Source organism: Macaca mulatta, chromosome 1 (genome assembly GCF_049350105.2).
Source record: "Macaca mulatta isolate MMU2019108-1 chromosome 1, T2T-MMU8v2.0, whole genome shotgun sequence".
Taxonomy (NCBI): Eukaryota; Metazoa; Chordata; class Mammalia; order Primates; family Cercopithecidae; genus Macaca; species Macaca mulatta.
The window spans coordinates 220,084,326-220,103,360 of NC_133406.1; the positions used below are offsets into that span (position 1 = coordinate 220,084,326).

The 19,035-nt window shown below is 39.2% G+C and overlaps 1 protein-coding gene and 1 long non-coding RNA gene across 33 annotated transcripts in view; both read left to right on the plus strand.

Moving 5' to 3' along the window:
• EIF4G3 (eukaryotic translation initiation factor 4 gamma 3) overlaps positions 1-19,035 on the plus strand; it is a 375,758-nt gene that overhangs the window by 312,054 nt on the left and 44,669 nt on the right. For all 32 annotated transcript variants that reach the window (XM_077971386.1, XM_077971367.1, XM_077971281.1 and 29 more), the window contains 5 exons: positions 10,449-10,595; positions 11,009-11,245; positions 13,380-13,484; positions 15,305-15,437; positions 18,284-18,378. In XM_077971386.1, coding sequence (XP_077827512.1) covers positions 10,449-10,595; positions 11,009-11,245; positions 13,380-13,484; positions 15,305-15,437; positions 18,284-18,378 — 717 coding nt within the window. The remainder of the gene's footprint in view (positions 1-10,448; positions 10,596-11,008; positions 11,246-13,379; positions 13,485-15,304; positions 15,438-18,283; positions 18,379-19,035) is intronic.
• On the plus strand, positions 16-3,117 carry LOC144335683 (uncharacterized). The gene is made up of 2 exons (XR_013406740.1): positions 16-533; positions 1,028-3,117. It is a non-coding gene; the product is annotated as an uncharacterized LOC144335683 (long non-coding RNA).

Consider the following 19,035-nt stretch of genomic DNA (forward strand, 5'->3'; position numbering starts at 1 on the left):
TGCCTCCCTCCCTCCCTTCCTTTTTTTTTTTTTTTTTCCCCACACAAGATCTCGCTCTGTATCCCAGGCTGGAGTACAGTGGCGTGATCACAGCTCACTGCAACTTCAAATTCCCGGGTCCAAGCAATCCTCCCATCTCTGCCTCCCAAGTAGCTGGAACTACAGGCACATGCTCAGCTAATTTTTGTATTTTTTTATAAATGTAGTGTTTCAGGGTTTCGACATGTTGTAGGCTGATCTGGAACTCCTGAGCTCAAGTGATCCGCTTGCCTCAGCCTCCCAAAGTGTTGGGACCATAGATGTGAGCCACCATGCCTGGCCTCTTTCTTCTTTTCCTTCCCCTTCCCTTTCCTTTTTGTCTTGTTCTGTCACCCAGGCTAGAGTGCAGTGGCAGGATCTGGACTTCCTGCCTTCTCAACCTTCTGAGCTCACATGATCCTCCCACCTCAGCCTCCTGAGTAGCTAGTACCATAAACACGAACCACCGTGTCCAGTTAATCTTTAATTTTTTAATAGAGACAGAATCTCAATATGTTGCCCAGACTGGTCTTAAACTCCTGGGCTCAAGCAATCCTCCTGCGTCCTTACCAAAGTGCTGGGATTATAAGCGTTAGCCACTGCACCTGACTTTTATCTCTCTCATGTATGTTTTTAATCTTTGAAACTTTTTTGTTGAAATATGACTAATATATGTGCTTTCTGGGTTGAAATTCTTCATTTGTTGCATTTGCCAAATTTAATGATGTAAATGCTGTCCTCAGGACTATTTGTAATCTACTGACAGTTTGACAAGACTCACAAAATTACTGTTAAACAGTTGTCTGTCATAAACCAATATGAACCAGCTTCAACACACCAATGCAACATGCTTACAGAAGGGTATACAGATCATTACTGTACAGCTCAATGTATATCAGCAACACCTTAGACCCTATTCAATACTCTTTACTCTTTTCTAAAGGCAGCTAGGACCAGGTGCGGTGGCTTGCACCTGTAATGTCAACACTTTGGAAAGCTGAGGCAGGAGGATTGCTTGAGCCCAGGAGTTTGAGGCCAGACTGAGCAACATGAGACTCTGTCTCTACAAATAAAAAATTGAAAAATTAGCCAGGCATGATGGCACGCACCTGTAATCCCAGCTACTAGGGAGGCTCCGATGTGAGGATCCCTTGAGCTCAGGAGGTCAAGACTGCAGTGGACCATGATAGTACCATGGTACTTACTCTAGCCTGGTGACAGAGTGAGTGAGACTCAGTCTCAGGGAAAGCAAAAAAGGTAACCACTGTCCTGACTTCTAACACCATAGTTGATTACTTTTGAGGGATTGAGAGACTGAAATAAAATAGTAACAGTGAGCATAGAATCATAGGATCCTACTACACACATCAAACATTATAGGATTATTAAATATCTAAATTTGAAAAGGTAACCTTTTATAAGAAAATCGAGGAGGCTATTTTCATGAACTTTGAGTAGGGAAAGATGTCTTTAGCAAGATTCAAAACATGAAGGATAAAGGTGTAAGATTTGACTGTTAAAATTTATAATCTTTGGTGCGGCAAAAGATACTGTAAATAAATACAAAGATAAAACTACAACCTAGGAGTATGTTTGGAGTGCATTAACTGACAGAATATTAGAATCCAGAATTAAGGAGGAAAAAGAAGCAAATCAGTAAGGAAAAAAACAGCCCAATAAAAATATGGGTAGTTCATAGAAATGAAAATCCATTGGTTGATAAACTTTAGAAAAGATAATCAATGGCAGCACTTCTCAAAATAAGACATTTACGCAGCTAACAGACATATGAAAAAAAGCTCAGCATCACTGATCATCGGAGAAATGCAAATCAAAACCACAATGAGATACCATCTCATGCCAGTCAGAATGGTGATTATTAAAAAGGAAACAATAGATGCTAGCAAGGCTGTGGAGAAACAGGAATGCTTTTACACTGTTGGTGGGAGTGTAAATTAGTTCAACAGTATGATGATTCCTCAAGGATCTAGAACCAGAAATACCATTTGACCCAACAATCCCATTACTAGGTGTTTAACCAAAGGAATATAAATCATTCTACTATAAAGACACATGCATGTGTGTGTTTTTGCAGCACTATTTACAATAGCAGAGACATGGAACCAACTCAAATGCCCATCAATGATAGACTGGATAAAGAAAATGTGGTACATGTACACCATGAAATACTATGCAGCCAGAAAAAGGAATGAGATCATGTCCTTTTCAGGGACATGGATGAATCTGGAAGCCATCATCCTCCACAAAGTAACACAGGAACAGAAAACCAAGCACTACATCTTCTCACTCATAAGTGGGAGTTTCACGTTGAGAACACATGGATACAGAGAGGAGAACAACACACACCAGGGCCTGTTAGGGGTGGGAGTTGAGGGGAGGGAACTTAGAGGACGGGTCAGTAGGTGCAGCAAACCACCATGGCACATGTATACCTATGTAACAAACCTGTACAACCTGCACATGTATCTCGTTTTTTTGTGTTTTTTTTAAGGGAAAAAAAAAGACATTCAATGTTATTCATTATTAGGGAAGTGATAAACTAAGAAAAGATAAACTATAGTTCTATAAAATTCATCCCCACTAGATTTTTTTTAAAAATCCCATTTTAAATGCTTTTAAAGATGAATACAACCATTTATGAGGGCAATTGGGCAATAATGTTAAAGATGTTCATGTACTATGCAATAACACCAAATTGCTACATTTACCAGAGATTTACATACATGTGAAGCAACAAGAACTCTCGCATACTGGTCATGGTAATGTGAATTGCAACAGCCACTTTGGAAATTGTTTAGCATTATATACTAAAGCTGAAGTTTTTCTGCCAAAACTAGCATTTTAATTCTTAGGTATATACACAACCAATAAACATACATATCTCATATGCTAGGAAATATATACAAAAATGTTGTAGCATTTTTTTATACAGAAAAAAAAAACATGAATAAATGCCTGTTAATAGTAGAATGGATAAATTGTAGCATGTTTATACAAGGACAGTGAATCTGAAGTACAACTACATGGACATGGATTCTCACAAGAGTAAGTTTGAGTAAAAGAAGGCAGACCCAAAAAGATACTATATGATTTATTTATTTAATGTTCAAAAATGAAACAAAAACTAACTTGGGTGTTTGGGGATACCTGTCTGTAGTGTTAGGGGTTGCATGTTTTCTTTGTAAAACAAAAGCAAGAAAGTTATTATAAAAGTCTAGAAGGCTTTTGTATAACTTTGGAGACAGAGAGGGGGTTGTGGATGTGCTTTGGAAGGTAATTTAAGAGGAGCTTCTGAGAAGCTTTCAGTGTTCTGTATCTTGACCTGGTACCATACCTGGTGGTGTTTATGGAGTTTGCTTTTTCATAATTAATTGAGCTGAATCTTAAAAAGTTTTCAAAACAAAAATAAGCAATAGAGTGAAAAGCTTAAAAGCCACTACCGGCTTTTAAGTTTTACTGTAATATTTAGTTTCTTAAAATCTGAAAAAGTGGCCAGCTATGGTGGCTGATGCCTATAATCCTAGTTTGGGAGGCTGAGGTGGAAGGATCACGTGAGCCTAGGAGCTGGAGACCAACCTGGGCAACATAGTGAGACCTTGTCACTACAAAAAAATAGAAAAAAATTAGGCAGGTGCTGAGGTGGGAGGATCACTTGAGCCCAAGAGGTCAAGGCTGCGGTGAGCTATGATTGGGCCACTGCACTCCAGCCTGGGTGAGCAGAGTGAGACCCTGTCTCAAAAAAATAAAATAAAATAAAGTAAAAAAGCTGAGTGTGGTGGCATGCACCTTTAGTCCCAGCTACTCCAAAGACTGAGGCAAGAGGATCACTTGAGCCCAGGAGTTTAAGGGTGCAGTGAGCTGTGATGGCACTATTGCACTCTAGCCTGGGTGACAGAGCAAGACCCTGTCTCTAATATTTGTGTATACACACAGACACACAGTCACTGATTTTTTTTTTTTTAAGTAAAAGATCTAAAACAAGTATGGCAAAATGTTAAGATTTGACACATTTGGGCAATGGATACCTGAGTGTGTGCTATTTTATTTTGTACTGTTAGAAAAGAAATGAATTAGTTGGGCATGGTGGCGCATGCCTGTCACCCCAGCTACTTGGGAGGCTGAGGCACAAGAATCACTTGAACCCAGGAGGTGGAGGTTGCAGTAAACCAAGATTGCACCACTGCACTCCAGGCTGGGTGACAGAGCAAGACCCTGTCTCAAAAAAAAAAAAAGAAAAGAAATGGAGTCTACTGAATTGCTTTTTCAAGATGACATGTCCACGGACCAGTGTTGCCCAAAAGTGAAATGCCCAAAATTGAGCTGTTAGTATATGTTTCAACAATGCAGGCGTAAGCAGATTTATTTCCTTCAAGCCCCTGTTTACTATGCTAAGGTTTCTTGTGAAATCAGACAGGAAAGATCTACTGTATACATCATTTTGCAAACCTCTAGACCACAGGCATTTAGAAAAATTTCCTTAAGGTAATTATTAGCTTGAAAAATAATACCTACCAACAGAATCAAAGAAACTGAAGACAGTGAATAAAAATTTAAACTAGTATCTGGGAGTCTGGTCTCAACCAGGGACATTCCCTCCCACCCCCACCTCAGGACATTTGGCAGTGTCTGGAGGCCTTCTTGGTTATTCGTATGGCATCTTAGTGGGTATGGGATGAGGATGCTGCTAAGCTTTCTATAGTGTGCAGGAGAGCCCTCCACAAGAAATAATTATCCTACCCCAAATGTCAGTAGTGTTGAGGTTTAAAAACCCTGGCCTAGACTGTTGAGATTGTAAGATTTAGGAGAATATGTGTTCTCATTGTTTAGAGCAGTTGTTAAGCCATTTTTCTCTTTCCATGTCATTCACATTGATTGCACACCTCCATTTAAAACCTCTTTTGTAACTTTGCAGTGATTAGGTGAATCCTAGAGTATAAAATTATTTTGTTTGTTAATTTTTTCATGAAGTCTTAAAGGGTAGGCCTTTAGGAAAGATTCCTTTAGATTTATAGAGGAAATTGATGTAATGGATTCAGCTTTCCCTCGTTGCTCTGTAATACCGTATACACACACATATGTACATATCCATCCATATATGCAGCTGCCCGTGTCCACCAAGCTCTACTAAGAGGGAATCATAAGAGATGGTCAGCTGCGCCTCTGGAGTATTTTGCTGCTTCTGCTAGTTCAACTAGAAATGACTGAAGAGGTCTGTGAGACTTCCTTCATGAATAATAAAGCATTTAACTAGAATTTAGCACTTCTTTTAGGAGGAGGACATCTGAATTAAGTGGCAGATGGAAAAGAGTGGACAAGAAAAATGTTGTTCTGTATCTAAATCTGTACTTAAGTACAATTTTAAATTGCTCTGCTTTTGTCTTAATTATAATTGAAATGAGAATCCTCATCTCAGAAGCCCTCTAGAATATAAACTCCACGAGAAGGGACTTTTTCTGTTTTGTTCACTGCTGAATTCCCAATGCCTAGAATGATTCTTGGCAGGTAATAGTTGTGAATGAGTAGGTAAATGCCTGAATGAAAGAATAACCAACTTGAAAGAGTTTCTTTTATGCCCTGAGACTGTAGTTTTGTTACATTTTATCTGTGCTATGGGAGACATGCCTACTTCAGCTACAAAGAATGGCACTGAAGGCAGATTTTTAAGCATTCTGTGTACTGTTATTCCAGGTACAGAGCTTGTAGTATTGCCACTTTAAGTGTTTAAAAGCAAAACATGAGGAGAATGACGGGACCGAGAATAGGAAGAGACACTGAGAGAAAAAGAGAGGCAGTTAAATCTCATAAAAAATAAAGCCTGGAATTGCAGACATGACAAGTCGGCCGCGGGCAACAGCGAGTGGCCGGTCAACTGGAGAAGGAGGGACTTGTAACTGTCCTGATGGAAGATTTTATAATGTGTTGAAGAAAAAAATGATCAGAGATGACTTATACTTTCATAACTGACCACTCCCTTTTGAATCATGTGCTTATCCTAAAACTATACCTCTTCAGGTATATCTAACAGAGATCCATTTTGATAGATGTGTTCATAGTATGCAGAGTATTATGTACAGTTTTGGCAGGTTAAATTGCCTAAGATCATAATATAACCACTGATAGAAAATAGTATATCACCATGGGCCTGATCGTTATGTTGGTTTATTAAACAATGTTTTAAAATTGCTGTATTGCTATTTACTTCACATTTAAGAGCAAACCGTCCTTGGCCAGGAGTAGTGGCACATGCCTATAATCCCAGCTACTCAAGAGACAGGTGGGAGGATCACTTGAGCCCCAGAGTTTGAGACCAGCCTTGGAAACATAGGGAGACACTGTCTCCAAAAAAAAAATTTTTTTAAGAGTAAACTATCCTCTAGAAACCGGAGTTTTAGAGCTAGCACAGAGGTGTCACTTGCTTACATTATACTATTCATTACAAATACTTTACTTCATACTAGCACATGATTTGGGGGCAAAATTACTACTGGGCCATGGATTACCATTAACATCTTTATGTTCTGAGACAGCACTGAAAATCCTGAACATGCTAAGCCAAGGCCAGGACTTATTCCATTTTCATTTCTGTTTGATTACCATAATTACCGCACTGCTGAGAGCCCTTGATGATTCTCTACAGTTTGATCCTTTTGGGGATAAGCATGTCCACCCTCAATACTAACAAATATGTCAGCAGTATAGGCCCCGTTGCTTGAAGAAAATTACTACCTGATGCTGATAACATTCATATCTAAGATTGCTGAGTGACCTGTGTGTGAATGGCTGTCATTACACTGATGCCACATTGTTTGTTTACTACTGTGTAAAAATAAAAAGGTAGGTGCTTTCTAGTGAATTCAGCTTATCAAGCAGCCTTACTAAAACATTCTCACCGACTCCCTTGCTCCCTGAGAAAAAGAAATCCGTCCCAGACAACCCATTTAAACCCACACATTTTAGTGTTGATCGTGGACTAAGTGAAAATTGTAGTTGTCTAAATAGATCCTTTTCTCACTGTCACATACTACCTTTCATTCTTGCTATTATCCATGATCATATTTGCATGCATCTGCCTTGTCCACTGTTGTGTCTCTGAAAAATAGTTTGAAGCCCTCTTACTATAATTGTATTAGGAGGTGTAGGAGGTGGGTGGGGGGCGGTAACTAGGTTTAGTTGAGGTCATGAGGGTGGAGCCCACACAATGGGATTAGTGCCCTTAGAAGAGGAAACACCTGAGCTGTTTCTCTCCCTGTCATGTAAGGATACAGTGAGAAGTCAGTCGTTTAAGAGCCAGGAAGAGGGTCCTCACCAAGAACTTAATCTGCCGGTACCTTGATTTTGAACTTCTCAGCTTTCACAACTGTGAGAAATAAACTTCCATTGTTTAAGCCACCCTGTCTATGGTATTTTGTTATAGCAGCCCAAGCAGATTAAGATATCCACTCTTCATGTTCTGTTCCAACTAACCAATCTCAGTGGGTCTCCTGACCACCCAGTGTCCAGCAGACAAGTTCTCACTTACAGCCCTATCAAATTTACCATCTCCTAAGGACAAAAAAAGAAAGAAAGAAAATCACCATGAATCACTATTCTCAGAGGATATGTTCTCACTGGCCCCTTTCCATATTTCTACAGCCCTGTCAACCATCCCCAGAGGATATTAAGGTCACATTCCAAAACAAGTCTTCAAGGAGCTGTGTAGCTAGGTATTCATTCATTCAGAGATACATTTTTGTAAATCTGTAGTCATTCTGCTTGTTATTCAGTTTCAATACTTCCATGTGAATATATCTGAAAAGTTTATGCATGATTACATGTTCTTTATGCCCCTATTCATGTGAAATTCCTCTTGACCATCATTTTGGGATAGCAGACTTTTGTTTCTCTTGCATTTTGTGATTTCCTCTTTATTGCTTAGTGAGCTAACTTTGCTTTATCCTTTCTTTGATAGCTATGTTATTACGATATAGGTTACTCTTAATGTTTAATCATAGGCCTGTCAAATGGAGCTTCAAGTGTTAAATATAGCTATACTAGTTGTTTATTGGGCCCTTACTGTGTGTCAGCCACTATTTGTTTCCTTAGATACCTCATTTGATCCTCCCAATAACACCTCCTAAGAGATAGATATAATACCTTACCCCATTTTTGAAATAGAGGTTTGGTGAAACTGAGTAATTTGGCCAAAGTCACATGGCAGAGCTGGGATTGTGACTATGTCCAGAGCTCCCTTTTCAACAGCTGTTTTATCATGTTCCTTAATCTATAATCATTTTGGAATATCTCATTCTGCAGGTGTAAGGACTGAGGTTCGATGAGGTAGCTTGCTCAAATTCACGTAGTAGATTAAATGAAAGAGCTGGGATTCAGTTTCTGATTTTGTGACTCAGATTCCAGCACTCTTTCGATTTCAGTTACAGCTTACTTTTCTGTGGCTTATTAAAGTGCTTCTATGCTGAATGCTCAAGCTGCCCTCTCAGTTGGACATAGAGACTGTGCCTCCCTTGTTTTAGATGATGAAACTGAAACTTGGATTAAAAGAATTGCCTTTGTTTACACAGCAAGTAAGCAAAACTTTTGATCCTTAACCCAGCTCTTTTAAAATAGTCTTCCCTACACTTCTCACCATATGGCAGTGCTTAGATTTTCATGTTGTTTGTTGTCCTCATTTCTCCCAGTTTCTACACAGTAAATCTGTAATGTAGGAAACATCTCTTTAGAGATGATAGATTGTGGGCTGGACTATTATTTTCTTATCAGTCAGTTATGCACTTAATGTCAATACTGATGATGGAGGTAAATATGCCAAGATGCTGGCTAGGATTTTGTGGCTGGTTTAACTTATGTTCCTATAAAGCAGTAAATTGGATATAACTGCTGATTTTTAGAACCTTTAGTTCTAAAATTTAATGTCATGTTGGTGCTCTATTGTATGCCACCCTGCTTTTGAATATACTTCTTGGTTCTCTTTTGTATTTCTTAGTCCATTATTGTGTATTCTGGGTCTTATATAAGAGAAGGTAGAATCAACTTTTGGCTTTTGCTTTGGAAAACTCTTGCTTTCATGTAGCATTTCTTTTCTTGAAGGCTGACTTGTGTGACTTTAGAGTAGGCCTGACTGTGAAATGATCTATAGTTGCTTGCATTTATGTAGCCTAAATTTGGAGTTAAGGATACAGTAGCCTTTTCTTTGGTTGTCTAAAAATTATCTGAAGATGTTCCCCTCTTCCTAAGATAATGTTTCCTACCAAAAGGAAATATGCAATGTAACACGTGGTTGAGTATAACTGGACCTGTTAAATGATCTTTCATACATGATAGGGAATACATTGGAGAGTGTGCCATCAGTTCTAGTACAGATATTCTATAGCATCATCATCCTCAGTTCTCAGTAAGTTTTTCTAGCCATCCAGCCTTGATCAGCAGCTGACCAAGTTCATTCTGGTTGATAACATTAATTATTTCATGAGTATGAATGCAGTGTACCCTATTTTCACAAAGATCTTCCATTATACATAGGGCAAAGACCATGCATACATTCCAGAACTTTGGAAGCCGCTTTGTGATCCCAGAAAAACTGTTGTATCATATAATGAAATAGCTGTTCAAAATGGTGCTCAGAGGGATGTCATCTGTACATTAGAATATTTTAGTAGAATCCCCGCTGCAGTCTACTGTCTTTATATTCTAAGTATGTTCATAAGAATGTCTCTGTGTTTGGTTACAAGTAACCTTGAGCTATTACAACTATTAGAAAACAATTATTGTTGGATTTGGATGGAAACCTTGTAAGGGTGTTGCTTCCAAACTTTTGGAGAACTAGTATATTCTCATGGCACATAAGCAATAAGCAATAAACATACTGTATTTATAGTCAAGGTAAGTACTAACATTATAACATTCCCCAATGGAAAGATATATCAAAAATCCCCCAGTATTCCAACTTCTGCATAAATGCAATAAGGATCTCATCTACAACAGTTTTGTGATAGCCAGCAAATTCTCCCTTGTCCTATGTCATTTCTGTGTGTCCTATTAAACCAAAATACTTACTACAATGGTACTTCTTAAAAAAAGAAGTAATAACTCTACACAGTTTTTTTTTTTTTTTTTAAGTAAGGTCTAGATAAGTTCAGGGTTATAGTTGCAATGATATGACAAGGATTTCCATGTCAGCTAGAAGCATGGCTAAAAAAAAAGTACATTTATATGAGAGGAATGTCTGTCTTTTCTAAATAAAATTTAAAACATATTACTGTTGAATCATGAAATGCCTGAAGCTATATTGTTTGCCTCTTATAGAATGCTTGCCTGTGGTTCAGTCAGCATATTTCATACAATAAAGCAAACAAATATTTGTAATGTATTTAAGTAATCTTGTTGCTTTTCTTTATTTTCCTGTCTGGATGTAGCTGAAAGTACCCATGGCAGACAAGCCTGGTAACACAGTGAATTTCCGGAAGCTGCTACTGAACCGTTGCCAGAAGGAGTTTGAAAAAGATAAAGCAGATGATGATGTCTTTGAGAAGAAGCAGAAAGAACTTGAGGCTGCCAGTGCTGTAAGTATTTTCATAGAAAGACAGTGCTTGTACACTTTGAGCACTGTAAAGTAGAAATTTCAGGAAGCTGGATACAGCATCTCCCTGCTACCTTAAGAGGGACCTATTGCCTTTTTCATGTTGAAACAACATATTAATGTTTAGGGGAATGCTTTGTTCCTTTTAGTGTCTAATATAGGGGACAGCTCAATTTTCCATGCCAGCGATTCAATCTAAGCCTGAGTGAGGTCACTGAATTCCAAAAATCTGAAATGGATGGGTATAGTTCAGTTTTCTGAGGAGTAGATTCACACTTGCTATTAGATTCTCCGAGGCATCTGACCCCTAGAAAGAGTAAAGACCATGAATCTCAGTGTTTATTGTGCAGTACAGCTTTCATCATCAAGATGCTATTATTCCTCCTTATACAACAGCCAGAGGAGAGGACCAGGCTTCATGATGAACTGGAAGAAGCCAAGGACAAAGCCCGGCGGAGATCCATTGGCAACATCAAGTTTATTGGAGAACTCTTTAAACTCAAAATGCTGACTGAAGCCATCATGCACGACTGTGTGGTGAAGCTGCTAAAGAACCATGATGAAGAATCCCTGGAGTGCCTGTGTCGCCTGCTCACCACCATTGGCAAAGACTTGGACTTTGAAAAAGCAAAGGTAAAAATCTAGAAGCTCAGAAACCTTCACAAAGGCTCCTTGTCAGTTGCAAAAGAACTTAGACTGCAAACAAAATAGTTCTGTCTTGTCCCAAAGGTCTAGGCTGTTTATTTTTCTTCTTTTGCCCATCTCATTGTCAGTGTTCAACCATCGTGCTCCTTACATTTCCATTAGAGTCAGAGGTGAGGAGGGTCCCAAATTGTGTAAAAGCCAGTTTGTAGATTCTTCAGATTATTTGTCTCATATTCTTTTTTCTTCTTCTGTAACCATTTGACAATTTGGGAACAGAAATACGAAAAGGAAAACTACTATGGCCTAAGGGTAATACAGAAATGAAGACCCAGCAGTAGCTTCTAAAGTTTATACTCTAATTGATGACACAGCTATCTAACCATAATATAAGAAATCATTAAAAATACTATAATAATATGTGCTGTTTAAGGTTATAGAAATTAGAAATGTTTCAAAGAAATAATGTCAGAAATGCTCCATAACATCTAATTCAGCTAGGATTATGCTTAGCTGTGACAGAAAACCCAGTGGTTTATACAGGATTGAGGTTTATTTCTTATTTATGTAAACAAAGTTCAGAGGTAAGTCCTTTCAGCTTAACATTCTGTGACTCCTAAAGTGTAACCCTTGTCCTAATCACTCTCACCAGAGAAGGTAGGAAAAGGGGCAAAAGACACAACCACCTCTCTGTGTGTGTGTGTGTCTCTCTCTCTCTCACTTTTTTTTTTTTAAGTAACAGGGTCGGCCGGGCACGGTGGCTCACGCTTGTAATCCCAGCACTTTGGGAGGCTGAGGCGGGCAAATCCTGAGGTCGGGAGTTCGTGACCAGCCTGACCAACATAGAGAAACCCCGTCTCTACTAAAAATACAAAATTAGCCAGGCGTGGTGGCACATGCCTGTAATCCCAGCTCCTCGGGAGGCTGAGACAGGAGAATTGCTTGAACCTGGGAGGTGGAGGTTGCAGTGAGCCATCGCACTCCAGCCTGGACAACAGGAGCGAAACTCCCTCTCAAAAAAAAAAAAGAAAAAAAAAGTAACAGGGTCTTGCCCTGTCATCCAATTTTTTTTCTTTTTGTTTTACTTTTTGTAGAGATGAGGGGTCTCACTTAGTTGCCCAGGCTGGTCTTAAACTCCTGGCTTCAAGCAATCCTCTTGCCTTGGCCTCCCTAATTGCTAGGATTACAGGTATGAGTCACTATGCCTAGCCCATTGGGTCTCTTTAGGAAGGCCATAGGAAGCTATAGCATAACATTTCCATTTATATTAGTGCCTATAATTAATCACATGACCAAAGCCAGCTGCCAGGAGCCTAGAAAAATGTAGTCTTTATTTTAGGTGGTCATATGAACAACTGAAAATTCTACCACATGGCCAGGCAGAGTGACTCATACCTACAATCCTAATACTTTGGGAGGCTGAGGCAGAAGGATTGCTTGAGCTCAGCAGTTTGAGACCAGCCTGGGTAACATAGTGAGATTTCATATCTCAAAAAAATCATACACACAGAAAAATTTACCTAAGTGTAGTGGCATATGCCTGTGGTCCCAGCTACTTGGGAAGCTGAGGCAGAAGGATGACTTAAGCCCAGAAGACTGAGGCTGCAGTGAGCCATAATTGACCCACTGCACTCGCAACTGGGTGACAGAACAAGACTCTGTCTGAAAAAAATAAAAATAAAAATTGTACCACATTATATTTTCGCTATAAATTGATATTCCTAGACCATTTTAAAAACTACATGGGCTGGACGCAGTGACTAATGCCTGAAATTCCAGCACTTTGAGAGACCAAGGCTGGAGGATCACTTGAGCCCAGGAGTTCAAGACCAGCCTGAGCAACATAATGAGACCCCATCTCTACAAAAACTTAAAAGATTAGCCAGGCATGGTGGCATGTTCCTGTAGTCCCAGCTACTCTAGAGGCTGAGGTGGGATCGGTTGAGCCTGAGAGGTCTAAGCTGCAGTGAGCTGTGATTGTGCCACTGCACTCCATCCTGGGCAACAGAGTGAGACCCCATCTCTAAGAAAATAAATAGATAACTACATAAATAAATAACTGTAACATGGGAAAATTACATTTAAGTTTCTCAGACAGGAGTACTAATGATTTTGTCTCTTGCAGCCACGTATGGACCAGTACTTTAATCAGATGGAGAAAATTGTGAAAGAAAGAAAAACCTCATCTAGGATTCGGTTCATGCTTCAAGATGTAATAGACCTAAGGCTGGTGAGTGGGAAAAAAAAATAATAATAAGCTTACTGGTCCAGTGTCTTTAAAGGAATTGGACTGGGGAAGGATGTCCTGTTGTTTACATGTGTAAAGTCAGTGCTTTTGCTTCAGGACTTTCAGAACTTGAATTGGCAAACTTTCAGTGGGAGAGTTCTGAGGAAGGACAGAAGTCCTATTGCCAGTTACGTGCTTCTTCTCCTTATTCCGATTATCAAACCATATTTTGTTTTTGCTTTGTTTTTCTTTTTGTTTGTTTGTTTTGTTTTCCTTGAGACAGAGTCTCACTCTGTCGCCCAGGCTGGAGTGCAATGGCTCAGTTTCAGCTCACTGCAACCTCCGCCTCCCAGGTTCAGGTGATTCTACTGCCTCAGCCTCCCAAGTAGCTGGGATTACCAGCACATGTCCCCACACCTGGGCAATTTTTGTAATTTTAGTAGAGATGGGGTTTCACGCTGTTGGCCAGGCTGGTCTGGAACTCCTGACCTCAAGCCTCCCAAAGTGCTGGGATTACAGGAGTGAGCCACTGTGCCCAGCCACTTGCAATTTTGTAATCAGCCATTCTGAATTCAAACTCCATTCAAATTTAAATTCAATTAAATTTAGTCTTTGTATGCTAAATAATCAGCAAGTCTCATCTCCACAGTAAATACATTTAACTCTCTGAGCCTTACATTTTTGATCTCTAAAATGAGGATGTTGCCTGCCTTGTAGATTTGTTGTAAAGAGTCAATGGAATAATTATGTAAGGTGCCCAGCTCAGATATTGGTGTTTTCTTCTCTTTCGTTTTTCCTGTGACCCTGCTATTCTGCTGCTGTTTTTGTTTCGTTTTGTTTTGTTTTTTCTCATTTCTCTTACCAGGTGCTGTTTTTGTTACTACTACTTTTCTCTTTTTTAAGTTTAACTCCTACAGGGAGTTACTCTTTTGTAAGTTTCACTCCGACAGGGAATATACTACATCACTAGAGAAAGTGAACAAAGCCCTACCTCTTATTTCTCCTCCACCCAGGCCAGATAGCATTAATGATGATTCTTTATCTTGCTGAGACTAGATGTGATCTTACGATCCTTCATATTACGAAAGCCACCACTAGCTGATCAGAATTTGCATTCTGATTTAAACCTGTTTCCCATTCTTGCCTCTAGCTAATATAAATAAATATAAAAAATGTCTCCACCCATGTTATCAGCCACTTCTACTTATATCAGATTTTGGGACTGTTGCTAGGGAGAGAAGGGAGAAGTATAATTATAAAGTGACAACTTATTTTGTCCTTAATACAGGGGATAACCAAAGGGCAGAGTGGTGTGGACCTTTGTGTAGAATATCAGAATCATGATATTGGAGAAAGAAAAGCAGGAGTCATCCTTGACTTAGAACCCCTGTGGAGTTGGTATGATCTGAGTAGTAATCCCACAGATTAAGGCAAGGCCAAGAAATCCTCGTCATTTTTACTTTTCTCTCCTCCTTTCAAATGTACAAAATACTGATACAGATAAAATCTGTCTAGTCCACAGAGAAATATATGCCATGCTTAAAAATGTAATAATAAATTTGGGCCATCTTTCACCCTGTTCTTTGTATGCATTGGCTATTGGAATATGTAGTATACAATTGGTCAGGTTTGATTGAGAAGATTTTAATTCTTTAGCTCTGATCCTAAACTGCTCATAGTGTCATCTATAAGATACATGAGAAACTACCATAATACAGCTTTTGTAGGTATTTCGTACTTTTCCAGTAGTAAAAATTACAAATTTTTAAATTTTAAAAAATTTTCAGTTATCTGGCAGATAACCTTATTTTCTACTTTTGTAGTGCAATTGGGTATCTCGAAGAGCAGATCAAGGGCCTAAAACTATCGAACAGATTCACAAAGAAGCTAAAATAGAAGAACAAGAAGAGCAAAGGAAGGTCCAGCAGCTCATGACCAAAGAGAAGAGAAGACCAGGTGAGGCCGGAATCCACCAGGGTTTAGAGAACTTGGAAGTTTCACGAATACATATTAAGAATTATCTATTTTTAGGTGTAAAATGAGATCAGAAAGAATAGCCCAAAGAATAGAGTGGTGATTGTTAGGTGAAGCAGTTTCACCTGAAGAGTAAAGTTATTGAGTAAAAGTTGAGAATGCAGGAACAAAACATGATTCCTTTCACTACTTAAATGCCAGTAAGCAGTAAGACTTTATTGAGCAACTTCTGTATACTCAGAACTGGTGAGACTAGAAAAAGAAGTGGAAAATGTAGTTACTTCCCTCTCAGTGTACAGTTTATCTGGTAAGGTAAAACTTTTGACAAGCAAAAGAGGAACATTTGTTAAGCAAATGGAAGATAGTATCAATTATGAAATGTATTCTCCATTAAGTGTTAAAATTTAGAGGAAAAGAAGAGAGAAAGCTGAAAGAAAACTTTATTTAAGAAAGGGGGCCGAGTGCGGTGGCTCACGCCTGTAATCCCAGCACTTTGGGAGGCCGAGGCGGGTGGATCACAAGGTCAGGAGATCGAGACCATCCTGGCTAACACAGTGAAACCCCGTCTCTATTAAAAATACAGAAAAATTAGCCGGGCATAGTGGCGGGTGCCTGTAGTCCCAGCTACTCGGGAGGCTGAGGCAGGAGAATGGCATGAACGCGGGAGGCGGAGCTTGCAGTGAGCCGAGATTGCGCCACTGCACTCCAGCCTGGGCGGCAGAGCGAGACTCCATCTCCAAAAAAAAAAGAAAGGGGCACTTTGTAGCAGGCTGGGCACGGTGGCTCATGCCTGTAATCCCAGCACTTTGGGAGCCTGAGGTGGGTGGATCATTTGTGGTCAGGAGTTTGAGACCAGCCTGACCAACATGGTGAAACCTCATCTCTACTAAAAAATTTGCTGGACATAGTGATGTGTGCCTGTAGTCCCAGCTACTCAGGAGTCTGAGGCAGGAGAATCACTTGAACCCAGGAGTTGGAGGTTGCAGTGAGCCGCAATTGCACCACTGCACTCCAGCCTGGGGAACAGAGTGAGGCTACATCTCAAAAAAATTAACAAATAAATAAAAAGAAAGAGACATGCAAAATAAGTGAAAGATGAAATAGAAGGCATTTTAAACCTGAGACAATAGTCCATTTACTAAGTTTAGGAACACTGGAAAAGAAAACGTTTTTCAGAGGGCAATGATAATTTTCTGGCTGATAGTAAATACTTTGTAACCATTAGTTATTGTCACAGACACAGTAGAGCTTATAGTGAAATTGTTAGGAGAGATGAATTCTGCAGAGAAGAAAATTTTACTTTTAAGTTTCTCGAGATACCACACTTACCTTCCTCACTCTGGTACCTAGTGCAGTGCCTTTTGGGTAATATCTTTTATTTATCACTGAACCAGATTGAGAGGGAAAAGGAGTAGATATCAAAGCCTAATTCATGGAGGATATTCACATATGACTAAAGGAAGAAAAGAACTCTTGGAAAAGTGACAGATAAGAGCAAGTGGAAAGAAAGGACTAAGATACAAGTGTCATAGAAACAAGGAAGAAGCAAGTCTGTTTATGATCAGTAATATCAGATAGCACAGAGAAAATCACGAAGTATGTTAGGACCAGAAAAGCTTTTGGATAGACAGGTGATCTTTCAATTTATTAATTCATTCAGCAAGTATTTATTGTCTGTCACTTAAAAAGGCACACAAAGTCTTTTCCATCATGTGGCTTACATCTTATGGTAGAGGGGAGAGAGGAGACAATAAATAATAAATACTTAAAGAAAATATATCATTTGTCAAATAAATTTGTAGAAAAAGAAAGGAGAAGGGACTAGGGAGTGCAAATCTTGGCAAGTAGGGTGCAGTTTTAAATAGGAAAATTGGGGAAACTATAAAAGTTGGTATTGTTTGAGCAAAGACCTGAAGCAAGTGAGGGTGTTAAATCATGTGGAAATATGGGTAAAGATACTTAGGCAAAGGGAGTAGTAAGTACAAAGACCCTGAAGCAGCATTTTCAAGGAACAGCAAGGGGGCCAGTGCAGCTGAACCTAAGAAGGGCCTGATGTGGAGAGTGGTAGAAGATGGGGACTGAGAGGCAACAGGAGCCAGATTATTTAGAGGCCATTTGTAAGGAATCTTCTCTTTTTCTCTGAATGAGATAGAAAGGTATCAGAAGTGTTTTGAACAAAAAAGTGCAGAATCTTGTACTTCACTAGAATCACACTGGCTGCCATGATGAGCACAGCTGAAGGTAGAAGCAGGAAGGCCAAAACAGGTCTCTACAGTAATCTAGGAAAGGGGTGTTGGTGGCTTAAACAAAACTGCTAATGTTGTTAGTAGATTCTGAATATATTGTGTAGGTTTAACTCACCAGGTTTACTGACAAAAATTGGATGTGAAGTGTGAAAGAGGAGTCAAGGTTTTCCACTTGAGCAGCTGAAATGTTGGAGAAGCAGGCTTGGGAAATAATCAAAGCATACTTCTATCATTTGACCCCATTAAATACAATATACTTTAGAATAAATAATTTCCATCTGACTTCTCCCAAAGTGTTCTAGTCATTAATTCTGTGAATACTGGATTTGGCCCTGCCTTCTCCAGCACCAGATATTCATTTGTGTCAGTTGTTTGTTTGTAGGTCGGTAATGTTTCATGGGTGAGCCAAAATAAGCCGTGCTTCTGCATGTATTTTCCTGCTGTGGGATTAAAGATACTGTCATCAATGCTTTAACAGCTTCTGTTGTCTTTCTTCTTGGTTTTGATGAAAATATTGCTCACTCTTTCAGTGTCCAACTGACTTGAGACAGATGAGAGACTGACACTCTGTTGTCCTTGCAGGTGTCCAGAGAGTGGATGAAGGTGGGTGGAACACTGTACAAGGGGCCAAGAACAGTCGGGTACTGGACCCCTCAAAATTCCTAAAAATCACTAAGGTGAGTCTGACATTTAAAGTACAATTTACACTCTCCTTTGATGCCTTTGATATTAAACACACACACACACACACACACACAATTTACAATAGTTGCAAAACATGAGTCTCAAAAGTACTTATTTATGTAAAACAGCAATATTGCAAATCCGTGGGGTGGTTATTTTTTAATGCATTTTTCTTCAAGTTGCTATTGATCAATGTATTCTACATACTCATTTCTGCTTCTATAAGGGTTTACTAAAGAGGGAAAGACTAGGTTACTTCGTAGATATAAGATGCTTAATATAGGAGAGGTAATAAAGATATTTTAGAAGCCTAAGTCAATTGCAGGCTTTTACACAATGTATCCATAGCTCTGGGGAAAAAAGCAGTCACCTGTTTAAACCTTACCGTGAAAGATTTGCCTTATCCAAGGCCTAAAGGAAACCACAGAGGGCCTACTAGAAATCATTCTGTAATAAGGATTTAATAGACTCTGCTTTCCTCTCTTTTGAGAGTCTGTGGGCAGTAAGAGGAAAAAACTCTCTAGCAGATATTTTCAGCAGTAAAAGTTGATCATGTAAGTAGAATGAAGAACTTTGGAGAATGTAGAGAAAGCAGTATTAAATATGATAAGAGTGGAAACTTCCAAAGTCCAGTGGGTTTTCCAATTTGC